The following is a 12,500-nucleotide window of genomic DNA, read 5'->3' as shown; positions in this document are numbered from 1 at the left end:
CCACCTCAAGATTTAACCTCCCCCTCCTCTCCACCTCAAGATCTAACCTCACCCTCCTCTCCACCTCAAGATCTAACCTCTCCCTGCTCTCCACCTGCCTCACAGCTGGTCTAACCTCTCCCTGCTCTCCACCTGCCTCACAGCTGGTCTAACCTCTCCCTCCTCTCCACCTTCCTCGCAGCTGGTCTTCTCCTGCCTGCTGGTGGTGGCCGCTGCCCTACCTCAGGATCCCCGCGATCGTGAGGCCACCATAACCCTGGACGAGAGGAGCGACAACGGCGACGGCAACTTCAGGTACCACTTCCAGACCAGCAACGGCATCGACACGCAGAAGACTGGCACCCCCGGCAGTGAGGGGCAGAGCAACATGGAGGGCGTCTTCATGTGAGTGGATTTTGTTTTTTATTTTGATTTTTGGCTCCCGTACTGGCGCTTCCTTTTTACTGACTATTTTTTTTTTTTTTTTGCACCTTTAGCATCGTCATGTCCTCTTCGTAGTTTTTCCTTCTTGTTGTCAAATTATTTTAGTTAGTCACAGTCTGCCTCAACCTCTCTCTCTCTCTCTCTTTCTTACCTCATCTCACTCTACCTCCCACTTCTTAACATCTTTTAGTCTGTCTTAGCCTGTCTCCCTCTCTTCTCGATCCACCTCACTTAACCTCCTCCTCTCCCCTCCCCTCTCTCTCTCTCTCTCTCTCTCTCTCGCCACCTCACTCAGCGTCCCTCTCTCCCTTCGTCCCCCCACAGTTTCCAGCTTCCCGAGGGTGGTATCGCCGAAGTCCGCTACATCGCCAACGAGTACGGATACCAGCCAGAGTCAGACCTCCTGCCCACGCCCCACCCCCTCCCCGAACACGTCCACGAGCTCCTTCGCATCGCCGAGGAGCAGAGGGCCGCCGGCATCACCTTCGACAGGAGGAGGAAGTAAAGAGGCACAATCGCACCGACACGAAACATGATCCCTTCGCCCCTCTTTGACAAACACCCTTCAGATTTGGACTGTACATAGGTGACCTTTGCCTTAGCCCCCAGGACCCCGATGCCATACAGCCCCACACACGCAAACACACGCAAACACACACAAGATGTTTTTATTGTGATGAAATAAATGTTTTTTATTAGCACCAGGCTGTCTTTGATTTTTCTTTCTATATTTGCAAATGCCCGCTGTTATTACTCCTCTTGTATCTAAAAAAAAAGCCCCTTCTTACTTCTCCTGTATTATCAAATGCTCGCCTGCTATTATTTCGACCATAATTACAAGGGTTTTTACGTATTTCACGTACTATATAGTGAATACTGGCAAACAGAAAGCTTGCCTTCAATGCCTCTTCTGGCCAGTGTTCTCTATATAATCCCACCTAAGTAAGAAAAGGCTCTCTCTTTTTAACTTGCCCATTAATATCACACTCTGTCCATCATTAGGTCACAGACATCATATTATACTGTTCTCGGTCGTTTTCCTGCCTACAAAATATGATGTTGGATAATTGGTCATAAACAATCGATGTCAAACGTTCTGCTACACTCCTTCGAAATTGTGTCGTTGTATCAATCGAATAAATTATAAAGGCTCCAGCATGCTTGCATATGTCTGCCACCTAATGGCGGCTCTCCACGCTGCTCGATCTCTGGCAGCCTCCCTATTCAGTCCCTTATCACTGGGATCACACTCTATGTCCTCATCCCCGGTCTTTTTCGGTCTCACTCTCGCAGCCTTACGCCCGACCTTCACACTTCTCGCTTGCCTCACCCGACTGTCATCCTCCATCCTCTCCACGTGCCGAAATCATGCCAATCTATCCCTCCTCCTCACAACACCAGTAGACTCCAATCCCATCCTTCCTCTCAACTCTTCAGTGTCCAAAGCAAATAAGATCTTGCTAAAACAACCAGCAGTAGTCAAAATGGATCTTGTCTCATGTGTTTAAGGCCACACAGGCATCACGAGTTCCTGACAGTGATTCTAGTTGTAAAGCATATGGAATGTTATTTTATTTCATATCCTCTCGCGGTCATCCAAACACTCTTTTTAATTTCTTTATAATATCTTCCTCCATCCCTATCCCACTCCCTCCCCCAAAACACTAAATAAATCCCATCCATCCCTAGTGAAATTCTACTCCCCTCCTTCCCTCAAAATCTGTAGAAAAACTCGGTAAATAAATAAAGGGAAGGACAGAAATTACTACAAGACCTGTTTCCCTTCCCACCATTACACTAACACCTGCCTTTTCTTCCACCTCTCTCTCTCTCTCTCTCTCTCTAAACATCCCAAATGTATCTCGAACAATTTGTTACAAAGTCAACACGTAAATGGAAAAATAAAATCTTTCGAAATCCATCAGAATAAAAAAAGGGATGGCAAAATAATAATAATAATAATAATAATAATAATAATAACATGGAGGCGATTTGACTGTGGCCACCTCTTACGGGATTAACGCGTCTGGCCATAGATATAACAATAATAGTAACAATAACAACAACAATAATAATCTATCTATCTATATACCTAGGCTGCTTCCCCCAAGGAAAGGGAGGTAGCCGAGACAGGACGACACACTCCCCATTTACTCATCCATTCAAACACATTCATTTACATCTTAGCCCCAAACGGGAGAACGGACAGATCCTCACCGCACCACACCGCACAAGGGTCAACTGCGCAATGCAATCAGTGACATCAGCAGCAGGGCCCGACAGCAGAACTGGTTTACCCCTGCCACATCATAACAGACCCATCCCCTTACCCGCACCTGACCTGACTAGCTGATCAGACCAAATGCGGGAGAATATCCCCTCAGGGCTGCGTCATCACTTATTCATTCACAATTTCTCTCCATTTATTTCTGTCACGCACAGCCACTCTTCCTTGCTCAACAAACATACCTCTCGCATCCAGTGCTCTCTTCACACTGTCCATCCATCCTATTCGTGGTCTTCCTCTCAGCCTTACACCTCTCACATCAGATCTAGTTATCTTTTTCACCAATCGCTCATTATCCATTCTCTCCATATGCCCAAACCATCGCAACACCCTCTGCTCAACTCTACCAACCATCTCGCGAACAACTCCAGTTCTCCTTCTCACTTCATCATTTCGCACTCGATCCATACGCTTCACTCCACACATACTCCTCAGACACCTCATCTCCATTACATTCAAACTTTTCCTCTCTGCTACACCTATATTCCATGTTTCAGCCCCATATAACGCAGTCGGTACCACAACACCCTCATACAGCCTTCTCTTTACATCCATTCTAAGCGAACGACATCTAAACACTTTTTTCATTCCTCCCAGCATCTTTCCTACTTCACAGCCTTGTTGAGCGGTGGCTCAATCGGTAGAGAGTTGGCTTGCAGTCCTGACGGACCCGGGTTCAAATCCCGCTGAGGCAGGGAACAGTTTAAGGATTTGAATTTCTGAAAAATCAGACTTTACTGATCTACCAGAAGGCCCGCCGACATGTCGTAAAAATACCCCCGCTAATACCAATACACCAGTCCTGTATGAGACAGCCCTAGCATGTATTCAGTATGGACGGTGGGTGTTAGCGCCGAAGTGGTGACATGTAGAGGTGTGCGGTACGTGGGAGGACTACTGGGCCTTGAAAGCAGGCTGTGAAGCCTATGCCCAGAGTCGGTCACATAAAAAAAAAAAAAAAAAAAAAAAAAAATTATTCTAAACTTCACTTCCGCATCTATTCTTCCATCCACAGCAACATGTGACCCTAGATATTTAAAACACTCTACCTCCTCAAGCAACTCGCCATTCAAAACTATATTCATCCCCCTACCATCTACCAACCTCGTACACTTCATCACTTTACTCTTATTCTCATTTACTTTCAATTTCCTCCTTTCACACACCCTTCCAAACTCCTCTATCAACTGTCTCAATCTCTCCTCTGAATCAGCCACCAGTGCAGTATCATCTGCAAACAGCAGCTGCTTCAGATTCCACTGTCCGCCATCAACATTCACCAGACTCAGACCTCCACCTAAAACTCTTGCATTCACCTCCCTTACAACACCATCCATGTAAATATTAAACAACCAAGGCGACATCACACATCCCTGTCGCAGCCCCACTCTCACAGGAAACCAATCACTCACAGCATTTCCCACTCTTACACACGCTCTACTATTTACATAAAAACTTTTCATCCCTTTTAATAACCTACCATCAAGTCCATACAATCTTAAAACAGTCCACAAAGCCTCCCTATCAATTCTATCATACGCTTTCTCTAAATCCATAAATGCCCAAAACACATCCTTGCCTTTCGCTAAATACTTTTCACACACTTGTCTCACCGCAAACACCTGATCCACGCATCCCCTCCCTCTCCTAAAGCAACACTGCTTATCACCAATCACTCCCTCTGTACCCTATCTAATAATAATAATAATAATAATAATAATAATAATAATAATAATAATAATAATAATAATAATAATAATAACAATAATAATAATAATAATAATAAGTGATGTTAAAGGAAGGAAATACAACAGCAATCATGTTGCATTTTCTCAGGTAACACCATCACCCAAACACCACCTTCTTCCTGCCAAAATTTCTTCTTTCTCACCTCAAACACGATCCACTTTACTTCCCCTCTGCCATCAATCACCATACCGTCTCCCTTCCTCCCCTGCAGCTCCCTGAAACAATGATAATAAAGAGGAATAAAATAAAGAAATAAAAATCTGAACTCTTCCACATCCTCATTATTAACAAAACGATGACATAATGAAGAAAAGAAAAAAAAAACAGGAATTGTGACCCACGTTCTCCCTCCCACCATTATCTTAACTCTCCACTTCCTTATATTTAAACTCCCCCTCCACCAGCCCTCTCCCTCCCCCAGGTTTTAGTCTCCCCCACCCCTCCACCTCCCGAACCTTTTAGTTTGCCCCACCCCTCCATCTCCAACCATCCATTCAACTCTTCCCCTTCCTTTCCCTTGCTCCACTTTTTCATCTCTCCACTCCACCTTCTCCACTTCTTCACCCCTCCACCTCCCTCACCTTTTTCATCTCCCCCCTCACCCTTTCCAACTTTTAATATCCCCCTCCTCTCTCCACCTCTTAATCTACCCCACTCCTCCCCCTTCCCCTCCTTTTAAACCCCCTACCCCTCCCCCTCTCCCAGCTTCTAGTCTCCTTCACCCTCCTTCTTCCCACCATTTAACCTCTTACCCCTCCCCAACACTTTAACCTTCCCCACCCTTCCGCTCCCCAACTTTTAACCTCCCCATCTTTTTCGTTTTCTTTCTTTCTTTCTTTTTCTTTTTTTTTTCCCACGCATAATTCTAACATATCCCTTCTTCCTGTCCCAAACACCTTTTATTGCCGGAAGTAAATAAATAAATAAATAGGCAGAACAAGTAAAGCCTCCCAAAGCATGCAGAAAAAGATAAAATTGAAGGAAAAGACTCATATATCTTAAAACACTATCTTCCTACCCACTGCCTTCCCGCATCACGCCTCATCCTATTAAAAACTCCTCTCTCTCCTCATCCTCCCTGCCTACTACCCCAGATACACCCTTATACCACCGACAACCCTACCTCTCATACCAAACCTTCCAAAGCATATGATAAAAAAAACTGCAATATCCGCGATACTTTTTTCTCTCCCTCTGTCACCCCAACTCTCGTCCTTCCTCGTGTCACAAACTCTTTCCCTCTCGTTCCCTCCCAGAGACGACTTCAAATACACCCCTATGCCACCAACACCCCCTCCATCCCCACCCCAGAGCCCGGGGAAAAAGTAATGACACTCAGATATACCAAACTCTGAAACTGTCTACCTCTTTCTGTGTTTCCTACTGCCTATGATCTCCAGTCTTTCAAACGCAGTGTGTCCAGGCATCTCGAAATTAATGAATCTTGAATTTGGCTCTCTGTTATCTTGTTTTTATTTTTTCTTTGGGGGGAACAATTTACAGGTTCATGGCCTTTGGTTCTTTCTTCCTTGCATAAAAAAAACACACACACTTACTTTCCCCCCCCCTCAGTATCATCCCAGCACATTTCTCTCTCTCTCTCTCTCTCTCTCTCTCTCTCCAGTCACGAACATCCTCTCTCTTCCTCCTTTCACAGTCTCTTCTCTCTCCCGTCCTCCCCCAGAAACAGCCACAAGCGCAACCCCATCCATCTCAAAAATAGCCTAAATCCATAAAAGAAAATTATTGGAAAAGTTGACAAAAAGAAAAAAAAAAACAGGAATTACAAGAGTGTAGAGATGTAAAACCATGAATAGAAAAAGTTGGTGATCATGGCCATTTTCAAGATCATGCAACTATTATCTTTCTGTCTCTTTATGTCTATAATTTTCAGGCTGTCTATCTGTCTATCTGTCTGTCAGTTTATCTATTTAACACTACTTATACTCATTTGTTTATCTGAGTGACTAACATGGGAGTCAACTCAATCATATATAATCTGATGAAGAGCGTTAATTTGAGGTGAGAAATGTGTTGCGAGTGAAGTGTTTGAGGTGAGTGTGCTGTGAGAGTGAGGTGTATGAGGTGAGTGTGCTGTGAGAGTGGGATGAATGAGGTGAGTGTGCTGTGAGAGTGAGGTGCATGAGATAAGCAAACGTTCTGTGAGTGTAGTGTGCGTGAGGTATGATTTATGGAGAAGTGCTTTGGATGGGGAAGTGCTGTGGATCGGGAAGTGTTTTGTTGACTCATCAGTGTGCGTGGGATGAAGAAAAAAATAATAGCGATAATATTAGTTGCAGTAGAATTGGTAATAGTAGTAGTAGTAGTAGTAGTAGTAGTAGTAGTAGTAGTAATAATAATAATAATAATAATAATAATAATAATAATAATAATAGTAATAATAATAATAATAATAATAATAATAATAATAATAATAATAATAATAATAATAATAATAATAATAAAGGGTGATAGGACATGACCCTGAGGAACACCAAATACGTATATATAAGTGATAATGTTGTAGCTGCTATTTACTCATAATATAATAATCAGAATTTGTTACAATCGTGGCAGAAGATGAAGTAATAATGCATCTTTACTTTTTTATTAGTACAGTTTTTATTTTTATTACTGTCACTGATTGCATATTTTTATTACCAGTTCTGCTGTCGGGCCCTGCTGCGGATGTCACTGATTGCATTGCGCAGTTGACCCTTGTGCGGTGTGATGCGGTGAGGATCTGTCCGTTCTCCCTTTTGGAGCTAAGATGCGAATGAATGTGTTTGAATGGATGAGTAAATGGGGAGTGAGTCGTCCTGTCTCGGCTACCTCCCTTTCCTTGGGGGAAGCAGCCTAGGTATATAGATAGATAGATAGATAGATAGATAGATAGACTGTCACTGCTGTAAATTGTAGGTATAATACATGATATGCTACTACTACTATTACTGCTACTACTAATACTACTACTTTCACTACTAATATTACTACTGCTAATACTACTACTACTACGACTACTACTACTACTATTAATTATTATTATTGTCATTATTATTATTATTATTATTATTATTATTATTATTATTATTATTATTATCATTATTATCATTATCATCTTAAATGTCAGGACCAACTTGCCTAGCCCCGTGCTCCTACGCTCCTCATGGGGCAACGTAGGATTGGATGATGGATGGATGGATGGATTATTATTATCATTATTATTATTATTATTATTATTATTATTATTATCATTATTATTATTATTATTATTATTATTATTATCATTATTATTATTATTATTATTATTATTATTATTGTTGTTGTTGTTGTTGTTGTTATTACTCCTCCTCCTCCTCCTCCTCCTCCTCCTCTTCCTCCTCCACCTCCTCCTTCTTCATTACCATCCTCATTCCATCCTTAACTACAGGGTCACCTTGGCTACGACTCATACAACTGTTTCTTAAGGTGAGGTCAACGAGGGAGAGAGAGTGGCATCGCAAAGAGAGATGTTCCTAAGCATAATAGAAAAATAATAACTAGGAAGAATAAGATCAAATGGCAATAGTAGTAGTAGTAGTAGTAGTAGTAATAATAGTTGTAGTTGTAGTAGTAGTAGCTGTTGTAGTAGTTGCCATTTACTACCAAATCTGTATAAATAAATAAATATACAGGTAAATATATACACAAATAAGTAAGATATAATAAAATAGGTGTATGGATAGATGGGGGATGGTGTGTGTGTGTGTGTGTGTGTGTGTGTGTGTGTGTGTGTGTGTGTGTGTGTGTGTGTGTTGAGGGGATGAGAAATTATCTGTCAACAGAGACTAGTATATAATCAATGCGTCCTTCATGTTCCAACTTCTAAATACGAAACCAATAATAATAATAATAATAATAATAATAATAATAATAATAATAATAACAAAAATAACAACAATAATAATAATAATAATAATAATAATAATAATAATAATAATAATAATAATAACAACAATAACAATAATAATAATAATAATAATAATAATAATAATAATAATAATAATAATAATAATAATAATAATAATAATAATAACATCCTTCAAACGTAAATATGGGAATGCTCAAGAGGGAATAGAAAGGATTATCTTGCCTTCAGATAGACAGATAAAATATTAATCTTGTTGGATAAGGAGGAAGACAGAAGAGGAATATCACAGCGACTGGAGATACGAGCAGGTCACATCTCTTCATAGATCAGATAAGGACAGGACACCAAGAGTAACCAAGTGGTGACATGCGTATGTGTGTGGTACGTAGGAGGACTGCTGTGTCTTAAGGAACGGGTTTTTAAGTTATGCGCAGAGTTGGACACTTAAAAAAAAAAAATAGTGGCAGTACAGACACGGGAGAGGAAGACAGACATAATTAAAGATATAGGAAGAGAATTTGGAAGTTGCTAGGACCGGATGGAACAAGCTAACAAGGTGAATTGAGTGAGGAAAGATGGAAATGTCTCTGGTTGTTGATGATGATAATGATGATGATGATGATGATGATGATGATGATGATGATGATGATGACAATGATGACGATGATGATGATGGTGATAAAAGACGCACCCTTTTCGCTTTTACAGAGGATGTATGTACAATCTGACACACACAGGTCATTATAACACTTCATCCTCTACACCTACTGCTCTCTGCCCCTTCCTCCTTCGTACATCACCAGCATGAGGAAGGGCTCTCGTGAAGGCGTCCCTCTCCAGCACCATTCAGAGCAGATATACCCCTTCGTCAATAGAACTAATACAACAGAAACCCACAGATAACGAGCATGAAGCACTTACGGCAAAATCCACCTGTATCAGAGTAAGATAAAACTGAATAATATTTTTTTTCGTTGGTGGGCTAGAGATCTATTGCTATTATCGGTTTTTTGTGTTTATCTGACGGAACTGGGCCACTCCTACGATGTGTACATTAAATAATGGGTATGTTGAATTCTGTGAGAGTTATGAGGTAGGAATGAGTCTCCTTGGTTGCTAATCAAATCGACCTTCTGGTTTGACTACACCTGGCCCTCTACTGAGCTGAGAGAGAGAGAGAGAGAGAGAGAGAGAGAGAGAGAGAGAGAGAGAGAGAGAGAGAGAGAATGAAAGCAAAAAAAAATCAAAGCCTACTGCACAGAAAATCACAGAAAAATCCCATCTTCAAGACATAATGCAAGGAATGTCACGAAGAAGCCGGCCACCTTGCAAGACATCTCGGGGTAGATTGCATCCGTCTTCCCTAAACGACGCAGAAGGAGGAGGAGGAGGAGGAGGAGGAGGAGGAGGAGGAGGAAGAGGAGGAGGAGGAGGAGGGTACACCACCACTCCCACCTCCAGACTCACTTTACTATCTTTATTTTGAAGGACTTGTTTGGGACTCCTCTAGTGAAGACCTTTTACTGCATCATACACTTTATTCATTCTAATTTATTTCTGAACATGAATACTGCACTATAGATTTTTTTAACTTTATTTTTTCTTTATACCTGAATATCCTAGTTTCAGGAAAATAGTCGAGGTCTCTAAGTCAAGGCATGGAATGGTACTTGATTTCCTTCGTTTCCTTCTTTTTTCCTTCCAGGCATTTTCTTCATCTTAACACTTTCTTTATTTCTTCAACAGTTTCCTTCAGACTAGGATGCAACTTTATTTCCTTCGTTTCTTCCTATTTTTTTCCCCAAGCATTTTCCTTATTTTGACACTATTTATTTCTCATCATCTCTCTTCAGACAGGGATGCAACTTTACTTCCTTCTTTTCTTCTTTCTACCTTCCCAACATTTTCTTTATCTTGGCACTACTTCCTTATTTCTTCATCAACTCTCTTCAGACTGGGATGCATCTTTATTCTTCACTTCTTCTTTCTTCCAAACACTTTCTTTATCTTGGCGCCATTCCTTTATTTCTCAATCAATTCCTTTCAAACTTAGCACATTTTTTCCTTGGACCAATAGCCCCATATACCCTTTTTATTTTTTTATTTGTGCTTTTTTTTATGGATTTATGGGGTCAAACATCAAATCCTATCAACACATAAATTTAGGGATTCTGCTTTTACATGTACATCAATAATCATGGTAATTTGTATAGGAGTATGTCAGTGTACGGTAGCTAGGTGGAGACCATCTTGCACTCCCTTAAGACTTGATAAGAAAGGTTATTAAAGTATTTGGTTAGTAGGTTCGGGGGTCATTCATTTTTCAAGACTTCGAAATTCTTGACTTCTCCCAATAGTTGTTTTTTCGATACCTGTGAGGTGGGAAACGCACACACACACACACACACACACACACACACACACACACACACACACGAGGGGTAACAGTTTCTTTGTATGTATGAGCCATCAGTGTAAGGACAGAGAGGTTGACTCCACAATATATCAATCTAGCAAAGAATGTGTGAAGGCTGGTTACCTTATGTGGTTGGGAGACTTTTATTTTATGTATGTATGTTTGTGTATTTATGTATGTATGTATGTATGTGTGTATGTATGTGTGAATGTATGTATGTATGTATAATTATTTCTACTTCTTCGTCTCCTTCATCTTATTATAATTACTGTTATTTCCTCTCACTTTTCTTTTTATTGTTATTATATTATTATTATTATTATTATTATTATTATTATTATTATTATTATCATCACTATCATCATCATCATCATCATCATCATCATTATCAACACCACCACCGCCACCATCACCACTACTACCACCATCGTCATCATCATCGTTATTATTATTATTATCATTATTATTATTATTATTATTATTATCATTATATGTCGCGATGGCCCTGGATGAGCTAAGGGATAAGGCGTTTGGCACATCTGTAAAAGAATCATAATGAGGCAATGATCATAACTATATTTATTGATTCAATGAACGATTTGAGTCTCGCTTTGATATATGGATATTTGTCTCTCTACTACTACTACTACTACTACAACTACTACTACCACAGCCACCTCCAGCACTACATTGTATTAGGAAATTGATAAAAGCAAGGGGCGTAAACCAAAGAGTATTTTTTTTATATATATAACCCGGAACGAAAGTAAAATAAAAATTACGGAAAATTTTACAGAACAGGTTAAATGGACACGTACCTTTCAAACAGGATTCTTAGGCGTTTTTCCCCGCATCCTGAAGAGACAGAAAAAAAAAATTCTTTCATTATGAGGAGGATTCTTTTTGTTTGTTTTTTTTGCTTGATTGGTTCGGGTTTTTCTTGTTTTGTTGCTTGTTTGGTTCGGATTTTTCTTGTTTTCTTGCTTGTTTAGTTCGGATTTTTCTTGTTTTCTTGCTTGATTGGTTCGGGTTTTTCTTGTTTTTTTTGCTTGTTTGGTTCGGATTTTTCTTGTTTTCTTGCTTGTTTAGTCCGATTTTTCTTGTTTTTTGGCTTGATTGGTTCGGATTTTTCTTGTTTTCTTGCTTGTTTAGTTCCTATTTTTCTTGTTTTTTTTTGCTTGTTTAGTTCCGATTTTTTTTGTTTTTTTTTGCTTGATTGGTTCGGATTTTTCTTGTTTTTTTGCTTGGTTGGTTCAGATTTTTCTTGTTTTTTTGCTTGATTGGTTTGGAATTTTCTTGTTTTCCTGCTTGTTTAGTTCCGATTTTTCTTGTTTGTTTTTGCTTGTTTGGTTCGAATTTTTCTTGTTTTTTTCGCTTGCTTGGTCTGTTTCGTCACGTGGATAAAAACTGATTGGAGAGAAAAAACAAGAGAGTTTTTTTTTCCCATATATATTTCTCTAACGTTTCAAAATACACACAGCTCATCCTCGGCTTAAGCTCCCCATCCCTCAAACGTTTCACAGCACACAGAGCTCCTTATTTCCCAAACGTTTTTCTGAGGATGGGCTCTGTTTGGTCTGAAAACGTTTGGGAAATAGCCTACGGAATTCAAGCTGTTTTGCTGTTTTTTTCCTGTCATTCATTTTTGTTTTATTTCTTGAAGATGGGAAATGATTTTTTAGCGTTACCAAAAAAAAAAAAAGAAAGAAAAAAAA

At 40.0% G+C, this 12,500-nt stretch overlaps 1 protein-coding gene and 1 pseudogene across 2 annotated transcripts in view; both read left to right on the top strand.

Moving 5' to 3' along the window:
• The window catches only part of LOC145394806 (cuticle protein AM1159-like), a 4,730-nt gene extending 3,637 nt beyond the window's left edge, over nucleotides 1–1,093 (top strand). Inside the window, exons 2-3 of the mRNA XM_080268594.1 lie at nucleotides 182–384; nucleotides 748–1,093. Coding sequence (XP_080124720.1) covers nucleotides 182–384; nucleotides 748–928 — 384 coding nt within the window. The 3' untranslated portion in view covers nucleotides 929–1,093. The remainder of the gene's footprint in view (nucleotides 1–181; nucleotides 385–747) is intronic.
• The window catches only part of LOC145394661 (uncharacterized), a 73,327-nt pseudogene that overhangs the window by 30,219 nt on the left and 30,608 nt on the right, over nucleotides 1–12,500 (top strand). The gene's annotated exons all lie outside the window — the stretch shown is intronic.

The sequence above is a fragment of the Coenobita brevimanus genome, chromosome 28 (genome assembly GCF_032717465.1).
Source record: "Coenobita brevimanus isolate Jiangsu-jjx chromosome 28, ASM3271746v2, whole genome shotgun sequence".
Classification (NCBI taxonomy): domain Eukaryota; kingdom Metazoa; phylum Arthropoda; class Malacostraca; order Decapoda; family Coenobitidae; genus Coenobita; species Coenobita brevimanus.
The sequence above is the reverse complement of the archived record's forward strand: the minus strand, read 5'-3'. Positions and strand labels throughout refer to the sequence as shown.